General features: G+C 42.9%; 1 non-coding gene and 1 gene segment (V, D, J or C); both read left to right on the plus strand.

Annotated features, from left to right (window-relative positions):
* LOC144484824 (Ig heavy chain C region, membrane-bound form-like) overlaps positions 1–22,655 on the plus strand; it is a 46,689-nt gene extending 24,034 nt beyond the window's left edge. The window contains 4 exon segments of the C gene segment in view: positions 7,659–7,789; positions 18,400–18,729; positions 22,345–22,472; positions 22,612–22,655. Coding sequence covers positions 7,659–7,789; positions 18,400–18,729; positions 22,345–22,472; positions 22,612–22,620 — 598 coding nt within the window.
* Positions 16,517–16,589, plus strand: trnak-cuu (transfer RNA lysine (anticodon CUU)). Its single transcript has one exon. It is a non-coding gene; the product is annotated as a tRNA-Lys (tRNA).
* Positions 22,656–26,841: the final 4,186 nt, after the last annotated feature.

Consider the following 26,841-nt stretch of genomic DNA (forward strand, 5'->3'; position numbering starts at 1 on the left):
ACGAGGAGCGCTCCTGGTTCAACTGCTCCATGTGTGCCGAGTTTCTGTAGGAAGTCCGTCGTGTCGCGACAAAAGCTGGGGGTTCTTTGTACAATGGGTTTCAGGATGCCCTCGACATAGTTCTGTTTGTGAACAGAATTCCCACTCACCTGACGAAGGGGCTTAGAGCCTCGAAAGCTTGTGTGGCTTTTGCTGCCAAATAAACCTGTTGGACTTTAACCTGGTGTTGTTAAACTTCTTACTGTGGAATAACACAGGGATCAGTTCTTGGCCCGAAATTGTTCACTAATTACATTCTTGACGTGGAGGAAGGAACAGCATGTAATGTTTCCAAAAATGTCATTGACATGAACATAGGTAGAACCGCAATCTGTGATGAGGATATTGTGATTCAGCAATGTTGAAAAGGCAGATTATTATCTACATGGAGGGACACTGCTGGGCAATGAAATAGAGAGGGATCGAGGTGTTCCAGTGCTTGAATCACAAGAGCTAGCATGTAGGTTCAACAAGTAGATAAGATGGTAAACCACATTTTGGCCGATATTGCAAAGGGTTTCATGTTTAACTATACAGAGTTTCAGTTGCAATTGTATTCACTGTTAATGAGAAGTCGCCTGGAATTTTGCATTCAATGTTGGTCCCGTTATCTAAAAAAATGTTGAAGCCGATTCTCTCGCCTCATTGCTAAGATGAGAGGGTTGACCTATCAAGTGAGACTAAATCGTTTGAGTCTGTATACATTGGAGTTCATGAGAGTGAGGCGTGATCTCACTCCACCAGTCTCACCATATTCCTGAGCTCGAATTCCAGGGTTGCCAAATGTGATTAATATCCCAGAAAGAGATAGTTGTTTGTTTTTATATTTTAGTGGCATCAAGTGAGATCGAGGATCAGCCATTATCATACTGAATGGAAGAGTAGACTCGAAGAGACAAATGACCTCCCCCTGCTCTTTGTTTCTATTTTCACGAGATTGGCCTCTGCGAGGAGGCAGTGTTCCTACATTGAGAGGTTGAGTAAATTGTACCAGTATTCTCTGCAGTTTAACGGAATGAAAGGCGATCTCATTGAAATTTTCAGCATTCTGAATGTCTGTGATAGGATGGACGTTAAGACAGATACAAACCTTCTCTCCCGTGTGTTCCCCTCTCCCTTTTTCTACCTGTGAGCTTTCTTAAAATCTGTAACATTTATGTCTTCTTTCAGTTCTGATGAGATTTCAGTGACTTGAACCCTTCACTCTTTCTCCCGCGACAGATTGGGTCTGACCTACTGAGGATTCACCACATTTTCTGTTTGTGAATGGTAACGCGAGACGTCTAGTCAATTCCACTCTATCTGGTATATGATAGCGGTTTTAACTGTATAATTGTTTAAATCTTTGTTTTCAACGTGAAATGTCCTTGTTTGATTACACGGGGGAGATTAACACTTACACTCTTCCGGGATGGCGGTGACACTGTGGTAAAATCAGTGGAGCATGAATTCCCCGGGGCGGAGGAACACAGGTTCAGGTCCGACCATAGCCTGGAAATGAAACTGAAATTGAAGGTTGTATCAGTAAATAAGCAATTTTTCTAATTGTCATGAGAACTCATCTGGACCTTTGCAGAAGGAAATCAGCCATATTTACCCAATCTGGACTAGATGAGAACCCAGACCCACAATAGCGTTATTGTTTCTTAGCGGTGCTCAGAAGCAAAATATTCAGATTAAGCCGAAATAGGAACGGCCAACAAATGCTGGCACTGACAACCAAATACATATTACATGAGTAACATTTCATCAACTGACAAATTCCCATTTTGTTTCCTTTCATGTCGAACAGGGTGACATATTCTGGTTTCTTATTGTTTGAAAAGCTCATCCCTTTAACTATTTAAAAACGTAACGTCCAGTCAGAGAAAATTGAACCGATGTGACCCAAAAACATGATACCCCAGTTTCTGCCAACCCCGCCACAAAATAAAAAAAATGCTGGAAACATTCAGCTGGTCAAACGGCGTCTACGGAGAGGGAAATAGTGTGAAAGACTGAGGTTGCTGATCTTTTATCTTAACTGAAAGGAATTAGAGATTTTTTGGTTTGCAAACAACTACAGAATCAAGGAAAATAAAGGGCGAAAGGAAGAAAGGACAAACGGTCCTGTGATCGGGGAGCTGGCTGGATTGATGTTCTGACAATGGGAATGATACTGAAAAACAAAAGTGGCAGAGAATTTGACTGCAGATCTCCCGGTCCTTGGTCCAAATCCAGGTTCCCTCTTTCGTGATATTTTTCGTTTGTTGTTTCCATATGATAAAAAATGCTGCATGACAGAAAACCAATGACTGGCTGAAAAGCACTTTGTGACGTGTACTGGGATGTTCGGGAAAGGAGCTATATCAATGTCAAACTGTGTTTCTTTACTTAATTTCAATCCCAGTCCACTGGTAACTGGCCATCGTCAGTTTCCCCCCAACTGTTATACCAACCATCTAACCCACGCCCATAATACTGAACAGCTCCGCGAAATCTCTGTTTAACCTTCTTTGCTCTAAAGAGAACAATGCCGGTCTTTATACTCCCTCCACAAAACTGTATTTCCTCATCCCTGGACATGATGCAAACGGAGGATTGAGAGCAGATTTTGGAAAAAAATGTCATTTGGCAAGTGGGGAAAATGGAGGAAAAAACCAAACCAGAAAACCACAGTCTCCAGCTTTGTGAATCTTTAGAAACTCTTTTGGAATGGGAATCAAAGGAGATTGAAGGCTGAACAGACAAACTGAGCAGAGACAATCAAGGCACATTTCCCTTCTTTATGATGCTGGAACATTGACTCTGATTTTATCAGTCAAATTCACTGATCAGAGATATTGAATGGACTCTCGTTAATGCACATCAGGTATTCAAACCTAATATCAGCTCGGGACAGTCATGATATTTGGTAACAGCCAAGAAAACGAAAGGCTTGAAGGGCAAAGGCACCAGTTCGAGGAAAGCTGGTTCCCGATGGCATGGATGTGTCTGAAATGGGTGGGCTCTGGCTGTTAGACGTATCTTGTGTCTACATCTAACCCATAAGAAATCCATTCAATTACAATTCTAACAAATACATTAATTATTCTCTCTTCCTCAGTTCCACAGTGAGTGAGAGCAATATTGCTCCAGCTCCCATTCTCCAAGCACCCCCTGCCAGCAGAAAGCACGGGCGATTTTGCTGGGTGTTTTTGCGAGAAAATGGTGAAGAGTAAATATTCAATAGATTGATTGATACCCAATTCAGTTCACATTCAGCAAGAAACTTGAATTCGGAAACTTCAGAGCAGTGGATTTTGATAATGTTACTGCCTCGTTTAGCACCTGGGGCCTGCGGAAATATGAACTGAATGTGATAACCCTATCAATACAGAACGTTCCCTCAGGATAAAATGACTGGTCTAGAAGGTCAAACTGTGCAGTTTAATTGAACTTCAGAACCTGTTTTGTGGACGTGCAATTCGGCTGAACCCCTTATTCACGCGGCAGGGAAATTGTTCTAACATTAGAATAATAAAATGACATTTGTGCCATTTTTCTCCATTTCGCCATAACTGAGCATTTTGCAGAATATCATTTAATACTTGGGGAAGCGTAAATGCAGTTAGGCTCTGTGATAGTGTTTTCTGTCAATACTTAAATGGGGGTGTCGTAACTTTCCCTCAAACTGTCGAGATGCCAGCGTTAGACTGAAGTGGGGACAGTAAGAACTCTCACAACACCAGTTTAAAGTCCAACAGGTTGCTTTGGTATCACGAGCTTTTGGAGAGCTGCTCCTTCATCAGGTGAGTGAGCGTTTCCTCACACTGAGTGATGAGTACGTTTGCACACTGTTGCGCTATTTCAAACAGGGAACCTTTCAGATGTTAGGAGAATGCATTAAACTGTACACTTCAGAAACAGAGAATACATGGTTCTAAAATACAGTCAGACTGCACGGTTCGGCATTCTAGCTGGTTCCAAAGTTGTTACGAATCGTTTCTGTAGTGTAGCTAGTATCACGTTCACCTAATCAAAGATTCCCAGTTCGAAATCGGGCGGAAACCTTTGTACATACTTCAAACCTCAGAGTAAGGAAAAGAGCAATAATTCCTGTTTATTGTTTATTGAATATTAACTGAATACTGTATCTTACACTGTGTTACATTTACCTTTTCCCTTCACAGTTCAGTGCAGACAGAATATGATTCAGTGACTCTCGTTTCCAGCTCTGACGCTTCAGAAAGCTTCTCTCAAATCTGCACATTCCGGGTGATTGTTGTTAACTTGTGTCAGATTTTGAAATAGCTCTTGTAGCACCACCTTCGTTAATAACAGTCACTTAAAGCCACATTTCAGACAGGGAAACAAACTTTTCAATGGTTCTCTCTTTTCTGGCTCCATAGTGAGTGAGACAGTGACAAACAGCAGGATTTTCCACCGCACTCTCCAATCACCCGCTGCCAGCAGAAAATCGCGACTGCAAATGCTTCTGTATGTTATTTTAAACTCAGAGTGGGGATCAATAATTTATTGTTCGAAATTAACTGCTGTTACAATGCATGTTACATTTCCCCATCCATCTAAAGTTCTGTACACACTCAAACCCAATATTTTTCCCTGACTCCCGTTTCCAGCTCTGGCGGTTCAGAAGGCTTCCCTCAAATCCGGCTTTTTATTTTGTTCGTTAGTGGGACATGGGCGTCGTTGACCATCATTTACTGCCGATCCCCAGTTGAGATACAAACACATCGCTGCGTCTCTGGAGTGACATCTGGGCCAGATCAGCGAAGAACAGCAGATTTCCTTCCCGAAAGGACATTAGCGAATCATGGGTTTTTCCAACAATGGATAGTCTGTTCATGGTCATCAGTGAATTCTTAATTCCAATCTTCTTCATTGTATTCAAATTTCACCAGCTGTCGTGGCAGTCCCCAGAATATTAATCGGTCGAGCGATACTACCACTAGGCCATCGTCCCACCTAAGACATCTGCGCCAGGTGAGGCTCAAGCTCACAACCTCAGCATAGCCTGCTGGCTGTATTGCTGTATAATAATCACACGCTAACAGATTGCGCCACTGGAGCACTACGCCCCATTGACTGGCGTCAGATTATTAATGGCTCCAACAGCGTCACCTCCGGCGAAGCCACACTTCAGTCGAGGAAACAAGCTCATCAATGATTCGCTCTTCCACGTCTCCACAGTGATTGAGACAGGGACAAGCAGTTGGATATTAGCCTGCATTCTCCAATCACCCATCCGCTGCCAGCAGAATGCGGCGACTGCAACTTCAATCAGCGGGTTTCTGCCCATTTCTGGGACACAGGATCCAACACGGTTCAAACCTCCCAATACACCGAACACAAACGCATGTAGATTATACCCCGTTCATGATCCTTTGAGCAGCATTTACACAATACCCCAATCAGTCACAAACTATATTCACAGCAACTTCCCAAAACTTTTCAGTGATAAATTCCTTCATTTGAGTGATACACTGAGTGTTGTGAATCTGGAAATGAACACAGTGGGATTTGTGTTACCCAGTGACTTGTTTCCCACTGTTTGTCCGTCAGGTTTGCAATTCCATTTGCGTTGTACATTGAAGCGAATCTCATTTCAAAATGAGGAGAAAACAAGGAAAATATTAAATCTTGGAATAAATTCTGATGGAAATGGATCACAATATCTGGAAGGAATTGCAGTTGTGAATGGTGTTATTGATGATTGAGTGGGAAATATTGGACACTTGGGCTTCCGTTGGTCAGTTCCCGTCCCTCATATTGAATTCCTCCCTGTTAAATGAGAAATTGATTCATTTTACCTGCACGTTCAAAGGAGAAAGGGAATAACCACTACACCACGGTAATACTACGGAATCAACGTAACCAAAGAGGCTTGTATGGAATTGTAAATCGTGCGGTCATGTTGCAGCTCTGGACCAGAGTTTGCAGAAATTGAATTGTGGTCATTGACACCCTAGTTTAGGAAATCATTGGCAGCTTGTGTCTCAGTGTCTGTGGTACAATTGGTCAGCGCGTTCGGCTGCTAATTGAAAGGCTAGTGGTTCGAGACTTGTGAATGCAAGCAGGCTTTTTCCGCTGAGGCTCGGGGAGAAAAAAACCAGAGGGCATGGGTTAAAGGTGAAAGGAGAAAAGTTTAAAGGAAATATTAAGGGGGGCTTCTTCACGCAGAGAGTGGTGGGAGTGTGGAATGAGCTGTCGGATAAAGTGGTAAATGCGGGGTTACTTTTAACATTTAAGAAAAACTTGGACGGGTTCATGGATGAGAGGGGTGTGGAGGGATATGGTCCAAGTGCAGGTCAGTGGGACTAGGCATAAAATGGTTCGGCACAGACAAGAAGGGCCAAAAGGCCTGTTTCTGAGCTGTTATTTTCTATGGTTCTTTCTATGGTTCTGGAGCGTAGGAGGCTGAGGGGTGACCTTATAGAGGTCTATAAAATAATGAGGGGCATAGACAAGGTAGATAGTCAATATCTTTTCCCAAAGGTAGGGGAGTCTAAAACTAGAGAGCATAGGTTTAAGGGGAGAGATACAAAAGTGTCCAGAGGGGCAATTTTTTCACACAGAGGGTGGTGAGTGTCTGGAACAAGCTGCCAGAGGTAGTAGTAGAGGCGGGTACAATTTTATATTTTAAAAAGCATTTAGATAGTTACATGGGTACGATGGGTATAGAGGGATATAGACGAAATGCGGGCAATTGGGATTAGCTTAGGGGTTTTAAACAAAAAAGGGTGGCATGGACAAGTTGGGCTGAATGGCCTGTTTCCATGCTGTAAACCTCTATGACTATGACCATCCAGGCCCGAGCTTTTGCTTTGTTCTCACCATCAGCATTCATCGACAAACAGTTGCGGGTTGGCAATGGGTCCGTGAGCGTCAATAAAAAATAGCCCTCAAGTGTTACCGGCTGTACTGTTATCTGGTGTTACCAACATTATTTAATGACTATTGATTTCAAACATATTACATGTAACATTGTATATTGGCTGCCATTACACCATTTAACTGAACAATTGCAATCAAAACATGAATTTGTGGCTGAGCATTTGTTCCAATTCCATATCCCTGCTTCCATTCGTTACTGGATAGATCATAAATCTGTCTAACCCAGGCTGAAATGTGTTCAATGATGGAGCATCTTCAATCCTCTGGCGTAGAGAATTCCCAATATTCACTACCTTTCGAGTGAAGAAATTTCTCCTAATCTCTGTGCTAAATCATCAGCGCCTTATCCTGAGATTGTGCCCCGTGTTTTAGATTCCCGGGCCAGGGACAATAATGTCTCAGCACCCACCCTATCAAACTCATAGAATCATAGAATCCCTGCAGTTTTTCAATGCGACCTATTCTTTCTCGTTAAAACTATTGACATTTTCCAGCATTTTCTGTTTTTGATTCCGTTTCCAGCATCCTCAGAATTTGCTTTTATTCTGTCTAAAATGCGGAGATCCAAACTGCACACACTATTCCAAGTGTGGTCTCAACAAAAACCTGAATAACTGTGTACATTTCTGCAATCAGTAACTGGATCAGAAAGATGAGATATCTGTGTCTCTTTGTACTGTCATCTCGAAACCCCATATCCTCTCAATGCTGTGTGTCATACATTCGCTTTCCCTGCTTTCCAGGCAAAACTCAGGTTCACCAAATGCCTGTGTCCGTATCAAGCAGCTAATTAACTCTGGGAAATCGACAGCCAGAGGGAGCTGGATGAGAGGCAGCGACATAAACAGGAAGAGAAGCGACATGATCGTGCTTGGTAAATTACTTGTGTCAGCTGCTCTCCGTGATGAATGCCTGCCCTGTGTTGCCTTGTAAGATTCACACAAGTCACAGTGATGATTTTGGTGGGTGTTAGGAATTGGAAGTGCCACATAAGCAGCTAGTTCATCTACTGTCGATTTCATGTTCCAGATAATAGGAATCGCTGTTTTCATTGGCTGATGCAGTCCATTGTGTTCGATCTAAACATGAACATTTAAAGGAGAAAATTGTTTTTGGTGAATAAATAGTTTCAAATAAAAATAGAAGGCAGATGTTTCATGGCTAAATTCGTTTTCTAAGGCTTTTGCATTAACTTCCCTGGTGGTCGAGAGTCACGGATTCGTCGCTTTCACCGCCGCGGCCTGGGTTCGATTCCTGGTCAGGGAATGTAGATTAATTGCTGTTCAGCAACCTTGCGTTACTTCATGGTCAGCAGTACTCCCCTTGGAGCCAGTATTACATCTGAATTGGAAATGTTGGATACAAAGAAAATCGAGAGAGGCTGCAAAGCGTTGACGATAGAAATGATGATACGGGTTTAAATCTGGCTGTTAATGGGGTAGATTTTATTGTTTCCATTCGCACAAATACCTCGCAGATCTGTTTCCAAATCTCCGGCTCAATGACAAGAAAGTCTTTAATTAAATTAAACAGTAAACTCTCCGACCTCCAGTGAAGTGGAGGCAGTTTTCACTCAGAAAACAGTAACTGTGAGATTAACAGCGTTGGATGGAGAAAGACTCCGTTTGAGCGGTGACACTGCGGGAGGAATGGAGAGTTGGAGTTCAGCCAGAAAAGCAGCCAAATCTTTTTTTAAATGGCTCCCAACATGGGCTGGAACCCACGGTCCATTAACGGTGATAAGTTAATGTTGTTCAGCAGGATTACTGCAAGATGGTTTATCACAGGTTGATACGAGCACTACTCTTTGAATGCAGTGAGCTGCAATAAAATTGAATGCAGTGGAAAGGGCGGCCCGGTGGCACTGTGGTTAGCACTGATACCTCACAGCGCCAAGGACTCAGGTTAAAAATTTCGGGTCACTAGCTGTACGGAGTTTGCATGTTCTCACCGTGTCTGTGAGGATTTCTTCTGGGGGCTCTTGTTTCCTTTCCAAAGATGTGCGTGTTAAGTTGATTGACCATGCTAAATTGACCCTAATGTCAGCGGAATTAGTAGGGTTTAAGGGAACAGGGCGTGGATGCGGAGTCGATGGGCCGAATGGCCTCCTTCTGTACTGTTCGATTCTATGACAGTTTATGACAGTAGACCTGCAGAGTTTCACTGGCTGTCTTGTCTGGAGACACGACACATCTTTTTAGCCTGTCTTGATCCTCTCTCCACTCACATTGTTTTGTTTCTTAAAGACTTGATTACTTGAGCAGGCTGGCAGGTAGGATAGCTGAGGAACAGTGGAGGATTTTTAAGGAGATCCTTTTCAGTTCTCAGCAAAAATATATTCCAGCAAAAAACAAGGATTGTAAGAAAAGGGAGAACCAGCCGTGGATAACGAAGGAAATAAAGGAGAGTATTAAAATAAAAACAGCTGCGTACAGAGTGGCCAAAAATAGTGGAGAAACAAGTGATTGGGAAAAATTTAAGAAACAACAAAGAGAGACTAAGAAAGTGATAAAGAAAGGAAGGATAGACTATGAAGCTAGGCTAGCAATTAATATAAAAAATGATAGTAAAAGTTTTTATAAATATATAAAAAGGAATAGAGTGGCTAGAGTGAATGTTGGACCCTTGGAGGACGAGAGGGGGGAGTTAATAGTGGGAAATTAGGATATGGCTGAGTCTTTAAATACGTTTTTTGTGTCGGTCTTCACGGTGGAGGACACAAATAGTTTGCCAAATATTAACGATAGAGGGTTGGCAGCAGGAGAAATACTTAATACGATTAATGTTACCAGAGAGGCAGTGCTGGGTAGACTAATGGGACTGAAGGTGGACAAGTCCCCGGGTCCGGATGGAATGCATCCCAGGGTATTGAAAGAAATGTCAGAGGTAATAGTGGATGCGTTAGTGATTATTTATCAAAACTCGTTGCATTCTGGGGTAGTGCCGGTTGATTGGAAAACGGCTAATGTTACGCCGCTGTTTAAAAAAGGAAGGAGACAAAAGGCAGGTAACTATAGGCCGGTCAGCTTAACGTCTGTAGTAGGGAAAATGCTGGAATCCATTATTAAAGAGGAGATAGCAGGGCATCTGGATAGAAATGGTTCGATCAATCAGACGCAGCATGGATTCATGAGGGGAAAGTCGTGCTTGACGAACATGTTGGATTTTTATGAAGATGTGACTAGGGCGGTTGATGGAGGAGAACCGGTGGATGCGGTGTTTTTGGATTTCCAAAAGGCGTTTGATAAGGTACCCCATAAAAGGCTGCTGAAGAAGATTAGGGCACATGGAGTTGGGGGTAGTGTGTTAAAGTGGATTGGGGACTGGCTATCCGACAGGAAGCAAAGAGTCGGAATAAATGGGTGTTTTTCCGGTTGGAGGAAGGTAACTAGTGGCGTGCCGCAGGGATCGGTACTTGGGCCGCAACTGTTTACCATTTATATAGATGATCTGGAGGAGGGGACGGAGTGTAGGGTAACGAAGTTTGCAGACGACACAAAGATAAGTGGAAAAGTGAATCGTGTGGAGGACGGAGAAGATCTGCAGAGAGATTTGGACAGGCTGAGTGAGTGGGCGAGGATATGGCAAATGGAGTATAACGTTGAGAAATGCGAGGTTATACACTTTGGAGGAAATAATAACAAATGGGATTACTATCTCAATGGAAACAAATTAAAACATGCTACCGTGCAAAGGGACCTGGGGGTCCTTGTGCATGAGAATAATGTAAGGAGGAGCTACAAGATAAATGGAAGAACCATAAAGGGTGTAGAGACGCAGAGGGACCTGGGTGTGCAAGTCCACAGATCTTTGAAGGTGACGTCACAGGTGGAGAAGGTGGTGAAGAAGGCATATGGCATGCTTGCCTTTATAGGACGGGGCATAGAGTGTAAAAGTTGGGGTCTGATGTTGCAGATGTATAGAACGTTGGTTCGGCCGCATTTGGAATACTGCGTCCAGTTCTGGTCGCCACACTACCAGAAGGACGTGGAGGCTTTGGAGAGAGTACAGAGGAGGTTTACCAGGATGTTGCCTGGTATGGAGGGGCTTGGTTATGAGGAGAGATTGGGGAAACTGGGGTTGTTCTCCTTGGAAAGACGGAGGATGAGGGGAGACTTAACAGAGGTGTATAAAATTATGAAAGGCATAGATAGGGTGAACGGTGGGAAGCTTTTCCCCGGGTCGGTGGTGACGTTCACGAGGCGTCATAGGTTCAAGGTGAAGGGGGGGAGGTTTAACACAAATATCAGAAGGACATATTTCACACAGAGGGTCGTGGGGGCGTGGAATGTGTTGCCGGGCAAGGTGGTGGAGGCGGACACACTGGGAACGTTTAAGACTTATCTCGACAGCTATATGAACGGAGTGGGAATGGAGGGATACAAAAGAGTGGTCTAGTTTGGACCAGGGAGCGGCGCGGGCTAATTGTTCCTTGTTTCTCGTGGAAGTGGAAATGACTAGGGTTGGGAAGCATTTTCCGATCAGGGCCATTGTGATCTCCTGGACTCGTTTCGATCGCCTCAGGGGGTCGGAGAGGAATTTCCCAGATTTTTTTTTCCCCATATTGGCCCTGGGGTTTTTCACTCTGGGTTTTCGCCTCTCCCTGGAGATCACATGGTCTGGAATGGGGGGGTGGGGGTGAGTTAATAGGTTGTAATGAACAAAGCATCGTAGCTGTGGGGGACAGCTCGGTGGATAGGATATTGGTATGTAGATAGGCTGGAAAATTGGGCGGGGATCCTGGATTCAGGATTCAATCCTGGACCGGGGAGCGGCGCGGGCTTGGAGGGCCGAAGGGCCTGTTCCTGTGCTGTATTGTTCTTTAAAAAGACGCAAAAGCCCAGTCTGCAGGTACAACAGGTGATCAAGAAGGCAAATGGGATGTTGGCCTATATTGCGAGGGGGATAGAATATAAAAGCAGGGATGTCTTGATGCACCTGTACAGGGCATTGGTGAGGCCGCAGCTGGAATACTGTGTGCAGTATTGGTCCCCTTATATGAGGAAGGATATATTGGCATTGGAGGGAGTGCAGAGAAGGTTCACCAGGTTGATACCGGAGATGAGGGGCTTGGATTATGAGGAGAGGCTGAGGAGATTGGGTTTGTACTCGTTGGAGTTTAGAAGGATGAGGGGGGATCTTATGGAGACTTATAAGATAATGCGGGGGCTGGATAGGGTGGAGGCGGAGAGATTCTTTCCACTTAGTAAGGAAGTTAAAACTAGAGGACACAGCCTCAAAATAAAGGGGGGTCGGTTTAAGACAGAGTTGAGGAGGAACTTCTTCTCCCAGAGGGTGGTGAATCTCTGGAATTCTCTGCCCACTGAGGTGGTGGAGGCTACCTCGCTGAATATGTTTAAAGCGCGGATGGATGGATTCCTGATCGGTAAGGGAATTAAGGGTTGTGGGGATCAGGCGGGTAAGTGGTACTGATCCACGTCAGATCAGCCATGATCTTATTGAATGGCGGGGCAGGCTCGAGGGGCTAGATGGCCTACTCCTGCTCCTATTTCTTATGTTCTTAGTTGTAAGTATTCGCATTCCAACCATTATTCATGTAAATTGAGTTTGTGTCTTTATATGCTCTGTTTGTGAACAGAATTCCCACTCACCTGAAGAAGGGGCTTAGAGCTCCGAAAGCTTGTGTGGCTTTTGCTACCAAATAAACCTGTTGGACTTTAACCTGGTGTTGTTAAACTTCTTACAGTATAGAATCGAACAGTCATTTTGACTGTAGGAACCAAAAGAGGCAACGCAAATATAAATTGCCGTGGGTAATTGACGGGATTATGGAATGGGACTGATTTTTCTCTTTGCTGTTGAAACTGGCAAAAATATCACTCCTGTTTTCGATCAGGAAATAATTCCACCTCCACTTAAATCATGTGGTGCAAGAAAACATACATTTTCATTCCCTGGCTGGGAATTGAACCACTGTGGTGAAAATGCCGAATCATAACCACCAGAACACCAGGGAAAGTACCTGAAAGAACTTTAATCTAACCTATCCTTGCGAACCTAGCACATTGTTTCTATTTCAGTAGTTTTTATTTTTAAACCAGGGACAAGTCTGTCTGACAAGTGCCTCTTGGTATAAATAAATTTACTGCGGATGCTGGAATCTGAAACAAGAACAGAAAATGCTGGAAAATCTCAACAGATCTGAAAGCACCTGTGAAGAGAGAATAGAGCTAATGTTCACTGTCTCCATGACCCTTCGTCAGAGCTGAAGACAAAGAAATTTGGACGAGCTTTATATTGTAATGGTGAGGGATATGGGTGTGGGGTGGGTGACAAAGGTGTCACATGTAAATAAGGAAAAAGTGAATTTTAATGGTCGTGATCATGGCGAAGAAGGGTGCCTCAGGCTGCCCATTAAGAGACGGAATGTATAAATGGCAGGAAAAAGGAAATGTAAGAGACGGCCCGAGTGGGGTGGAGGGAGAGGGGGCAACAAAATGGAAAGTGAGATTTTAAATAAACAATGCAAAACATGGAAATTAAAAAATATATATCTGAAAGAAGATATAAAATAATAAAACGAAGTAAAACAAAATAAATAGAAATGGGGTGAAGATGGAGCAGAGGAGATGTTCTGAAGTTGTTGAACTCAATGTTAAGATCGTAACGCAGTTAGTGCCGAATCGGGAGATCGGGCGATGTTTGCATTGGAGCGCCTCTTGGTACCGTTATTTATTGCCCCTTCCGTCACGTTACGGACGATCAGGAGTCGACTGATGGTAATCAGCGGCTTTGGATTTGACCTGATTTTTGTAAACCGGGCAATCTTGGGCAAATTGTACCATTGGCGGTTGACACCAGTGTTGTAGCTGAGGAACAGCTCAGCTGAGGTTGCGGCAAGTTCTGAAGCGCAATTCTTCAGCACCATTGCCGGAATATTTTTCAGGGCCATAGAATTTGTTCTTTCCAATACCTTCAAGCTTTCTTTTTCTTGAATTAAATGGAACAGTGAAGTGTATCCGTTCCATTCAGTGTCTAACCCACTCTGGCTCCATAATTATTGCTCTCGATAGATCTGCCTCAGTCCTTCCGCCTCTCAGTCTAACTATTCATTTCCCACTTTTGTTTTTGTCCCTTGTATTCTCTCCCTGCCTGTGTGGAACCAAGATTAATTGAATTGATTCCTGAAATGAGGCGGATGTTGAGCTGGGCATCCGCCCTGATTTTAACTGGCGAAGGAGATTCAATGGGACCTGCGACCCAATCCCCCTCCATTGATTCTCTTCACTGCCAATACCAGATTTAATAGCAATGTGTTCTGCTGGTGTTGTTGATGGGAAGTCTGAGACACTAAATTTAGGATAGCGAAATTTTTGGATGAGGGGGATCACTTAAATTACTATAAACGTTATGAACACCTTTGGTCAAACATGTGGTTTCTATTCGCCCGACTCCCCCTTGGGAGCGAGTCCCACATTCTCCCCCCCACTCCCCTGTAGGAACGAGTCCCACATTCTCCCCCACTCCCCGTGGGAGCAAGTCCCACACTTTCCCCCACTCTCCGTGGGAGCAAGTCCCACATTCTCCCCCATTCCATTTTGCTGAGAGGAACCAGCAGACAGAATGTGAAGCGAGCAACTGACGGGTTTGTCGGAAGAGTTTAGTTGCTCCAGCAGTAAACCGGAACTGCTTCAAGTACACACGTCGCTATCTTTCTGTACTATACTGGTTATCACCTTCATTTCGTACGTAAAAGGTCTCCTGTTCAAGACCAGGCAGAAACGTTTCCAAACGGTTTTATTTCAAAACGATTCAGATTTCAGAATTATTCTCGTTTCTCACGAAACATTAATTGAGCCGTTGATTTTTTTGCGGCATTGAAGACGGAAATCACTCAGTAAAGAGATTAAAAGGGAAGGTCTGTGATAGAGAGCAAAACAGGCTGGATTGAATGACACAAGGAATGATGGACAAGGGCAACAGTGGTTGCTTTTCATTGTTTTTAAACTTTACTGCTTTCCTGGATGAATTCCAGCTCTCCATTCCTCCGGCGGTATCTCAGCTCAAACTGAGACTTTATCTCTTCAGCTTTGTTAGTCTCACAGTTACTGCTTTCTGCATGAAAACTGCTTGCAATCAGTCGAAGTCAAATAGTTTATTGCTAAATTCAGTGAGACGTTTCTTGTCATTCAGCACGATATTTTTATCCAGAAGTGAGTAATATTTCTGTCAATGCAAACGGTTAAATCAGACCAATTACCACTCAGATTGTACCTTGTCTACATCGTCAGCGCTTTGCATCCTATCACTGTCTTTCATTATCCGTATTTGTTCTCGACCTGTTGCCCATGTGACATTTCCAATTCGGAAGCAAAACTACAAATCTCACTCCACTGATTCTGGCAGAGCTGCTTTCGAGTACAAAGATTACAGGTTTGTTTATCAAAACATTTAAATTTTAATTCATCGAAGCCAGTCTGCGACGCTGAAAGTACTGAACCCTAACCACTGGATCACCAGGATCTCATTTTCCTGATCCTCCCAAAGCCTTACTACAGGAATGTGCACAGTGCCAATTATCCACATTCACACACTCCTTCCTGTCTGTTAACTCATGAAATTGTTTATATTTTCACGGTGACTTTCAGTGTAACGAAAGCAGAGCTCTGATGAGCTGATGTTGTTCAGCATTTTTAACACAACGGGTTCATAAATGTTCGATGCAAGCATTGCCCTTTGAACATGGTGAGCTACAGTGAAATTTAATGCGCTTGAAGCTAGCTTACTTATTTTTACATGAGGAACCAGCAAGGGCAATTTAAATATGAATTGCTGTAGGTAATTGACGGGATTGTGGCATGGGACTGATATTTTTCCCTGCTGTTCAAATTGGCGCAGGTATTGAGTGAACATTTTCAGGCTGCTATTGTGTGCTGGGTTCCGTGGTGTAATGGTGAGCGCTCTGGACTCTAAATCCAGCGACCTGAGTTTTAATCTCGGCGCCACCTTACTTTAATTTGAAGATGATTGATATGCTGAAGGGCGTTTAATTTTCTCACAAAGTACGAAAAGAGAGGACAATTTATCAGCCAGTTCAACTGCTATAGCAATGCACATTGCTGAGCCTCATTGTCTCGATATAATCTCCCTCGGTCTCTCTGACTGTTTTTATTACGTTGACCTCTTTTGCTCTTTGCTCTCTCTATTCTCTCGCTCTCTGTGTGTAACCAAGTTTCACTGGATTGATTCCTGCGTTTCTCCTGGGAGGAGAGATTCAGTGGGATGAGTCTGTTCGCTCTGGAGTTAGAATAATCAGAGGTGATCTTGTTGAAATGTCTGAAACTGGGAAACAGTTTAACAGTGTTCGTGCTGACAGGCTGCTCCCCCCAGCTTTAACGAGATTACTTTGGACAAAAATAAATATGTAAGAGGAGTTTGCAATGTTTGGGAGAGGTGAGGCTAAGAAGTGGAAGATGTGAATGATGTAAAATTGATGATTGAGTGCAACGCATGGTAACCTTCGGGATTCTGTAGATCGATACATTGTAAACTTTGAAATCAGAACAAGCTGAGACAGCAGATGGCAAACACATATTTGCCTCCATGCATTTTTGGTCATAGAAAAGGCATTAGCTCTCGTGCCTGGCTAGCTCAGTCGGTAGAGCATGAGACTCTTAATCTCAGGGCCATGGGTTTGAGCCCCACGTTGGGCGTCGTTGCTTTAAACTTTGCCCCATTTTTGGGTGAATTCCAGCTCACCGTCCCTCCAGAAATGTCACCGCTCATACTCACTTTTTCGCGATCTTATTTTGTTTATCTCATCGTTGTGTGTTTGTGACTGAAAACTGCCTCCAGTTTTGCACTGAAATCAGCGAAAGATTTTTTTCTCATTTAGTACGAGATTTAAACCCAGACCTGGGAGATTGTGTCAGTGGGAACAATAATCATCTCCATTGTCACTCAATTACTCCAGCCTTCCACCCTATTACATTGGTCTTTCCTCCTCTCCCTCTCTATTTTCCTTGACTCTGTACTTGTTTATAAACCATTACATCCCTCATCTCTTCCAGTTTGGGTAAAAGGTCAGCAACCTGAATCATTCACTTTCTTTCCCTCTCCAGGGAAGCTGCTGAAGCTGATGAGTGCTTCCAACATTTTCTGTTTTGAGGTGGGATTTGCAGCAACTGCAGTTCTTAGTTTTGGATCACAGTGGATCACTTTTCTCTGACTTAATCTTACCTGTTTAAACAGGTAAAGGGCTGAGGTTTTAAATACTAAGACTCCAGAATCTGGTACCCAGTTTGACATGAAATGGAACAAAATGATAATTTATCATTTCATAAAATACTGCCAATGCAATATGTATTTCGTTGTAAACGCCAGCATTTCTGGCCATCCCTATTTCCCCTTGAACTGAGTATTTTGCTGGGCCATTTCAGAGGGAAGTTAAGAGTCAATCACGTTGCTTTGCGTCTGGAGTCCCATGGAGGCCAAACAGGGGAAGAGTGGCAGATTTCTTTCTGCAAAAAGTCCAGATGTGTTTTCATGACAATCAGAAAACAAAGCTTCATTACTGAGACTAGCTTTCACTTCCGTTTCAGTTCTAGACTGTGATGTTGTTGTGGGAAAAATCCACTAGTAGTCAGAATTCGTGATTCAGAAAACACGATTTATTTAACGGAGCTCCGTGGAGACAAGGCAAATGTCTGTAGCAAACCTTCTCTCGGTAAAATGTCGGGAGCGGTCCATCTTTATACTCTTTTACACAATGGATGGACCGGTGATTTGAACATTATCACATCGTTTAGGCAGGTACAAACAGATATAGACATTTAACATTGTATTGTTCTTACGAATGGGTACATTTCCATCTGTCTGTATCTATCAATGGTTGGTTTCGGCTCATTCAGGTGTTAATTGGTTTCCTCGCATTCATATTTTCCCGCTCTTCCTATGGTTAACCTATTCCCTTTGTTTCGGGCTTTCCTTGTCTTAAAATATGTTTTGACCCTCGGCTTGGCTTCCTGAGGTGTTTGTTTACTCTGAGTCGCTGTCTGTGATTTAGAAATGGCTTGTCTGTTAGGTTTTGATTTAAAGTGATTTCTGATAAGTGGGAGCCGGGGTCTGCTTTTTTTGGCTCCTTTCCCAGTTAACTCTTTATGTGCCAGGCAGCCATTTTAAAGTGTCCTTTCCTTGTATTTTCCCCTTACAGTGGGATCCGGACATGTGAGCCTTGGTCTCCGGATTCAGACTCCACTGATTTTACCACTATGTCACCATCATCCGGGAAGCGTGCAAGTGCAAAGCCTCCACGTGGAATCAATCCGCTTAATTTCACAAAACAAACATTTAAAGCAGTGTACTGTGGAAATCAGTGTCAGACACTCAGGATACCGGGGAATTGACGAGACATCTATAGGGCAGAAGGGGCTATTTTTGTGCTGTAAAACTCTATGACTCTATGACCTCTTTCCAGAAATTGCATTGGCTCCGAAATTGACGCATGTTGTACATTTTCTGCAGTCAAAAATCCACAGGAACCCTCCGTTTCTGTCCTCCTGCCCTCGGCAGAAGAAGTCTCCGCTCAGAGATTCGTCTCCCTCAGCTGCTTAGTGAGAGGTTTCTCCCTCCGAGTGCTCTTCCTCACGTGGCCCATCAATGACAAGCCGGTGAATCCTGGGAACTACAAGAACACCGAGGTGATGGCGGAGAACGGCAATAGCTCCTTCTTCATGTGCAGCCTGTTATCCATTGCAGCGGAGGAGTGGTCCAGTGGCGCTTCTTACTCATGTGTGGTGGGACATGAAGCCATCCCTTTGAAGATCATCAACAGAACGGTTGACAAATCCAGCGGTAAAACCAGTTCTGTGAACATTTCTCTTGCACTGTTGGACAGCGTTAATTCATGTCAATGAGAATCAAACAGTTACGTTCAGAACTTCAATAAAATAATAAAAGGTCTTTCCTCCAATGATGAATGAAAATACCCAATCGCTTAATTGATTGTTTTCCAGTTTTAATTCTATGAAGTCTACATGGTTTGGGTGTCATATTTCCAAGTCTCGGACCTAAATCTTGTCGAACCAGTGCTTCCAGATCAGAGTCATGCACCCTGGGTTAGAGACAGACAAGAGCACATTCATTACAGAATTCTGCAAAATAGCTTCAACAACCTTCCTGCTGCTGAGGCGAAATCCAACGAATTCATATTTCAGATAAACAAATACAGCATATTTAGATCTTGGTGTTCCTGCTTCTCTCATCTTCCATCCCATTAACATTGATATGAGCCTTAAATTGCTGCACTACACACACTGCGAACTGAAGTGAGGGTCACACAGACATGGAGCAACAATCCCCCATCGTGGGGCGGGGGGTGGGGGGGGTGGTAGAATGGAGGGAGGGGGACGGGGGCTTAAATTGTTAACACACTGGATTCCCACTGTCCCAGAAAAGTGAGGGGGAGGGGCATTGGATAATCCACTGAACCACCACTCCACAAACAAAGAGAGTGGGAGTGGCATTAGGAAAAGCATTGTAGCCCCACTTGCTCAACAAAGAGAAGAGGATAGGGAGGAGTTAATCCACTGAATTAGCACTCCCCAAAAAAGAGGGGGAAGGATATTAGTTAATGTACTCTGCCCCCAATTCCCCACTAAAGAGATAGAGAGGGGAATGTCGTTAATCCACTGTACCCCCACTTCACCAACAAAGAGAGGTGGAGGGACAGTAGTGAACCAACTCTATCTACAGCTCCTTCGCAAGGAGAACAGGAATGGAAATTGTTCAGCCCATAGAGCGAGGGAAACTATGAACTCACCACTCTCCTTCTCTCCGAGCAGAAGATATGGAAGAGATCGGCTTTCTACGCATGGGCTCAGTAACCAAGAGTGCATTTGGGTTTCTACATTTCTGGCTGCAAATTCTAAACTTCCAATATGCTAATCATGTTGCGGAATATATATTTATGGAACATTATTTTCAAAATTTAAACACTCTTGTTCCAGTCCATCGTTTGCGAACATTGATTTCTCACAATCCAAATTTAAACCGCTCCCTGGGTTTTCATACACCTAGCCCTGATTTTTATGTTGTTAAATAAATTGTGACATTAATTCAACTAATTTCGCCTTGCATCTACAGAGACTGTTGAAAACATTTTCCATAATTCACACCCGTCAGGGTCAAATTCCCTTATTTCCATGCTGTGAGATTTAGTACAATAGTAAATATACAGGCGACCGACAAAACTGCACACAGTTGACAGACACCCACATGCACGCACACAGAAACACACACCACACACAACCAAATACACAAATACACATACAATCAAATATACACAAAGGAAAAGACAAACACACACACTAATTCATACAAAAACACACATACATACACACTCACAAATAGACACATACGCCCTCACAAAAACGAGCACATGCATACTCACACACCCAAAAACACAAATTAAATATACACAAAGAAAAAGACAAACACACACGCGATTACACACATACAAAAACACAAATACACACACATTCATAAATGCACACATACGCCGACACAAAAACGAGCACATGCATACTCACATGCACAAATTTGTACACACACAAATATAAGCATGCACAAAAATTAAGAAACAAAGGAATACGCGGGTGTATAAACAGAGACAAAGATATACAAAAATAAACTCATATATGTCCATGTAAATACGCAAATACACAGACACACAAGTGCCATCTCTAGTACACACAAACACACACATTCACAGAAGCATATAGACAGACAGTAACACACAAACAGATGCATCTACACAAAGATGCATACTTTCCTACACACATGCAAGCACGCAGACAATTGCAGAAATGCACAGAAAAACACACATAGGTACAGACACACACACACACGCAAACACACAGCTCCACACACGAAAAACACATGCAAATACGCAGGTACTTACAAGGGCACACATGCACACAGACATACACAAACACTGACACTGAAAGACATCAGCACATTAGTACACACACATGCATTAGTTACATAAATGCACATGTATACATACAAACATGCACTCATCATAGAATTCGAGAAATGCACATAAAATCCACACATGTGCATACTGACGCAAAACTGTACACGACACCCACACACACACAAACACAATGGCTACACAAATACATACACTGAAACGCACACAAACACGCATGCACTCTCACACAAACAAGTAGACACAAACGCAAACATATGAAATACAGACAAACAGAATCACCCAAGGACATGGAACGCAAATATAACCTTAATGAAAGAATATGGATTTAAAAATGCACAAGCTCACACACAAATGTAGACACACAGACGCACGTTAACAGGATACACATGGACACACAAATACATAGATCAACAGCAAATTATTCAGACACACATGTAGACGCAAATATTAATATGCCAATGTACAAGAAAACAGAAACACATACATCAATACAAATGAGGACAAAACATATGTCAAATCATCTTTATAAAGTTCTAACAAAGCATAAATGCACATTTACACACACACACACACACACACACACATACACACACACACACACACACACACTCACAGAAAAACAAACACGTATGCATTGACAGATAGGTGGAAGACCAAAAGCATATTAACACATATATTAACAGGCATGAATGCATAAACATGCATAAATATAAACATTAATAAATGAACAAATACTTGAACACACAATAATAAACGCATATATACACATTCACAGAGAAACATAATGTACACACAGATACAGACACATGAATTTACAAATTAACACACATTGGCACAGGGTCACACATTAACACAAACATACATGAACACACAAACAAATAATAATGCAAAGCACGGGATGCGCATGCGCACATAAACAAACTCAAAAACAAAGGTCAGGCTATTGATGGAAGTATAATTCAAGTTACTTTTTAAAGGGCATTTTCTCCAACAATTGTTTCAATAATAAAATAACTCAACCAATATTCTGAAAGAGAAACTGATTTAAGTTAGTAATGTGACAAGTGATTCCATCCCACAGATAAACAAACAAGTTGGATACTCACGTTCGAGTTCTTCAATAGCAACATTTACAGTTTACAAATAAACAGATCAGAAATCTCCCTCGAAACACATCATGATATTCTCCAATAATAGGTAGCATGAAATTGTTGGAAAATGAGCAGATACTGAAGAAAAGTTGCCATATTTTCCCATACAGTCTGTACGAGGAATGTAAGAAAGAACATGTATGAAAATAGTTACAGAGATCGGTTACTGAGTGTCACGAACTCAATAGTAGATATATATGAAAATTCAATGAGAGAATGAATTAATAGCTTAGGAAGGAGAAATGAGAATATACAAAGTAACATTTAGATATGCTGGATAAATAAAGCAATCTAATTATATTTTCTCGGCTCTGACCCCCATAGATTCCACAGGCCGCATCTGGATTGAAGGCAATGAGGATGACAACAGCAACATCTGGACAACCGCTTCTACATTCATTGTTCTGTTCTTCCTGAGCATTTTCTACAGCACTGCGGTCACTCTGGTGAAGGTGAGATGAATCAATCCACTCACATTTCAAACTGGCAGAAGGGATTTGAAAGATCTCTCAATGTTTCATTGATTAAAAACTCTAACATTAATGCCCCGCATCATTAACATCTGCTTCATTGTTGTATTCTTTTTTACAGATCAAGTGATGGGTTGAATTATGGACGCTGTAGATTTCCCTCAGTTGATTATGAAGATTTATGTATGACACACATAAAATATCTGCTCTCGGTGAATCTAAGAGTAAAATTCTCTCAGTTTATCATTCTGCACCTGAAATTCAGACAGTCGTGGTCGGTATTTCAAATTTCAATATGAAATGTCCGAGGTTTGGTTTTGTAATGTAACTGTAGTTGATAGTTTCCCTGTAGTTTAAATTTCATGAATAAATCAATGATTTTTCTCGTTCCTTTTTCTCAATTGTTCATTCCCCGATAAGTTTAACTTCTGTTTAATCTTTCTTGTGGCCGTTGTCGTTGTACATATATTGGACAGCTCGGAGCAGGCGTGTTCTATTCTCAATGTGAAGATAAAATCGTTATGTTCACTTTTGTCAACTTTAAAACAAACCTTTATGTTAAACGTTCTCTGAATTTTTAAAATAAATCTTGAATGAAATAAATAACTAATTCTGACTTTGCTTAACTCCTTTCTTTAAACTCACCGAGCACAGTGGTTAACATTGCTGCTTTACAGCGCCAGGGTCCCGGTTCGATTCCCGGCTTGGGTCACTGTCTGTGCAGAGTCTGCACGTTCTCCCCCTTTCTGCGTGAGTTTCCTCCGGGTGCTCTGGTTTCCTACCACAGACCGCAAGATGTGCTGATGAGATGCATTGGCCATGCTGAATTCTCCCTCAGTGTACCCAAACAGGCGCCGGAGTGTGGCGACGAGGGGATTTTCACACGAACTTTTTTGCCAAATTAATGTAAGTCTGTTTGTGACACAAATAAATAAACTTAAATACTTTCTCCGGAACCCATCGGCACCGCTCCATTTCCCCGATTACACGGTTACCCCGTTTTCCCAGGCAGGTATTTTTCCCCAGTCCTGTCTGGGATGTGTTTGAACTCACGGTCCCTTCCGTGAAAGAGGCAATGCACCACCCAGTGAATCATCTGTGTAAAGAAATCTGTACCGCTGCCTCTTGATGATAAACTCCAGAATCAGAATGGTTGACCAGCGAAGCGAACCTCTGTGATTTCAGGCATAAACAGGTCTGTCACTGTCGAATGTCAGGTAATTTTCAATAGCAAGGCCTCGGCTTCATCAAAGGCCGATACAGCACAATATATGGGAGAAGAAAACTTCCTGGACACTGTCGCACCTAACACTGTGATATCTACGGCGTTGGTTGTCAGAGTTAATCTCTCTCCCTAACTTCCGATTAAATAGTTCCAAGGCAGGGACGCCACCAGCTCGATAATAAAACTCGGAGAGAACAGTGGGGTATCAACCATGAGGGAACTAGATATCTTTTCTGCAAAAACATGTAATCGAGTACACATTTCCTCCAAATGATTGCCAGCGTTTGGGGTCGATGAGATATACTCGGGGGAAAAAACGTAGAAATTCCCAGATCCTGGGGTCAATCGAAAGCAACAAATGAGCAGAGGTTACTGGAAATGTTCCCAGAGAATGCGGCTTCTTCTGCTACAGAGACTCCAGCTTAGCATTTTCTCTTAAACAGAATTTTTCTTAAATATATATTTTGCCCCCATGTTCTGTTAGAAATTCACATCTCCATTTTCTGGTGAACACACAGTGACGATCATAAGACCATAAGACCGTAAGACATAGGAGCAGAATTAGGAACCACTCGTCCCAAGGAGTCTGCTCCCCCATTCAGTCATGTCTGCTTCAAGATTTCCTTTGATGTAAAAAATACCACTGTCTCTCTTATTAATTTTTCGATTATGCATTATCCCCAATAATCGTCATTACCACCCGCTGAACTGACTGAACATCACCCCAGTGACCCTTTCTCCATGTTCCATCCCCCCTGACACCGTCAGCTGAACTCACTAATCTTCACCCCAGGGATCCTCTCTCCCGGCTACATTCCTCCTGATACCATCCCCCTGAACTCACTGAGCATCACCCCAGAGATCCCCTCTCCCTGCTCCATTCCCTCTGATTGCATCCCCCTGAACTCACTGAACGTCACCGCAAGGATCCTCTCTCCTGGCTCCATTCCGTCTAATAACATCCCCCTGAACTGCCGAATATCACCCCAGGGGTCCTCTCTCCCTGTTCCATTCACTCTGACACCATCCCCCTGAAGCCACTGAATACCACCCCAGTGATCTGCCGGTGAAATTCAAATCTTCCCGCCCTGACCATTCTGTCCACCTCCAACTCACTAAGTTCTTCCGCAGACTATTGATAACAGCAGCATCTCCTGAGGATTCTGGTTTGGTCCTTTGTATTTTCTGACATTTTATTTTCTGAAGCTGGGATCTTTTGATTGTAATGTCCTGAAGTTCAGCTTCGAGATCTGAGTTGGTTACATATCATATCAACTTCAGAGAGATAAAAATGAACCCCTGCATGCGTGTTCAGAAAAACTGCTCTTAATGGTGGAGTGGACTCGATGGGCCGAATGGCCTTACTTCCGCTCCTATGTCTTATGGTCTTATGGTCTTATAGTTACAATACTCTTTGACACATCATATCCACCGCCCCATGCAGCTATGTGCCCAACCCCCTCATTCTGTCACTTTCACCTTCAATCGGTAAGACTCCCCATCTCCATGTACTTTCCCCAAGCTCGGGAGGTCTCACGTTGGTCAGGGCCATTGTTTTTTTCTAAGGCATGCGGTACTGAATCTGGGAATGAGTGACTGGATAATGGAGAGGGAGATTTGTTTTACATAACACCTGTGCCAAAACTGTCCTATAATGTCATACCAGATTGTAGAGGGAGGTTTTTATTTCTATCTTTGTATAACCTGCTGGACTTAGTAATATGCTTAGCTGACAATCAGCACGCACACAAATACACCCACACCCACACACGCACGCACGGACACACACACATTTATACATTTTGGCTGTTTTGAGACTTTGCTGGTTAGGGTTACGACAAGATTCTATTCATACCTAATTTTAGTACAACCTTATAAAAGATAGAATTATTAATATGAATAAAATGAACATGTATTATGACACTGAAAACGAGCAACCTGAAACAATTGATTGCAGTTGGTGTGCAAATAAGCAAAGGTTTCAAATGGAAAAAAGGATAAAACAGAACGATAATAATAATTCAGCGTTAATAATGATCCCCAAAAAAATCATGTCACAATATTTGCACAGAAAGGTAGAAGTTTTTAGTCTGGATTCCACTGAATGGCGCTCCAGCACTTCAGATGTGGCCAAAAATATCCAAAACATAGAACATAGAGCAGTACAGCAGAGAACAGGCCCTTCGGCCCACGATGTTGTGCCGAGCTTTATCTGAAACCAAGATCAAGCTATCCCACTCCCTATCATCCTGGTGTGCTCCATGTGCCTATCCAATAACCGCTTACATGTTCCTAAAGTGTCTGACTCCACTATCACTGCAGGCAGTCCATTCCACACCCCAACCACTCTCGGCATAAAGAACCAACCTCTGATATCCTTCCTGTATCTCCCACCACGAACACTATAGTTATGCCCCCTTGTAATAGCTCCATCCACCCGAGGAAATAGTCTTTGAACGTTCACTCTATCTATCCCCTTCATCATTTTATAAACCTCTATTAAGTCTCCTCTCAGCCTCCTCCGCTCCAGAGAGAACAGCCCGAGCTCCCTCAACCTTTCCGCATAAGACCTACACTCCAAACCAGGCAGCATCCTGGTAAATCTCCTCTGCACTCTTTCCAGCACTTCCACATCCTTCTTATAGTGAGGTGACCAGAACTGCACACAATATTCCAAATGTGGTCTCACCAAGGTCCTGTACAGTTGCAGCATAACCCCACGGCTCTTAAACTCCAACCCCCTGTTAATAAAAGCTAACACACTATTGGCCTTCTTCACAGCTCTATCCACTTGAGTGGCAACCTTTAGAGATCGGTGGATATGAACCCCAAGATCTCTCTGTTCCTCCACAGTCTTCAGAACCCTACCTTTGACCCTGTAATCCACATTTAAATTAGTCCTACCAAAATGAATCACCTCACATTTATCAGGGTTAAATTCCATTTGCCATTTTTCAGCCCAGCTTTGCATCCTATCTATGTCTCTTTGCAGCCAACAACATCCCTCCACCTCATCCACTAGTCCACCAATCTTGGTGTCATCAGCAAATTTACTGATCCACCCTTCAGCCCCCTCCTCTAAGTCATTAATAAAAATCAGAAAGAGCAGAGGACCAAGCACTGATC

This window comes from Mustelus asterias, unplaced genomic scaffold, assembly GCF_964213995.1.
Source record: "Mustelus asterias unplaced genomic scaffold, sMusAst1.hap1.1 HAP1_SCAFFOLD_129, whole genome shotgun sequence".
In the NCBI taxonomy this organism is placed as follows: Eukaryota; Metazoa; Chordata; class Chondrichthyes; order Carcharhiniformes; family Triakidae; genus Mustelus; species Mustelus asterias.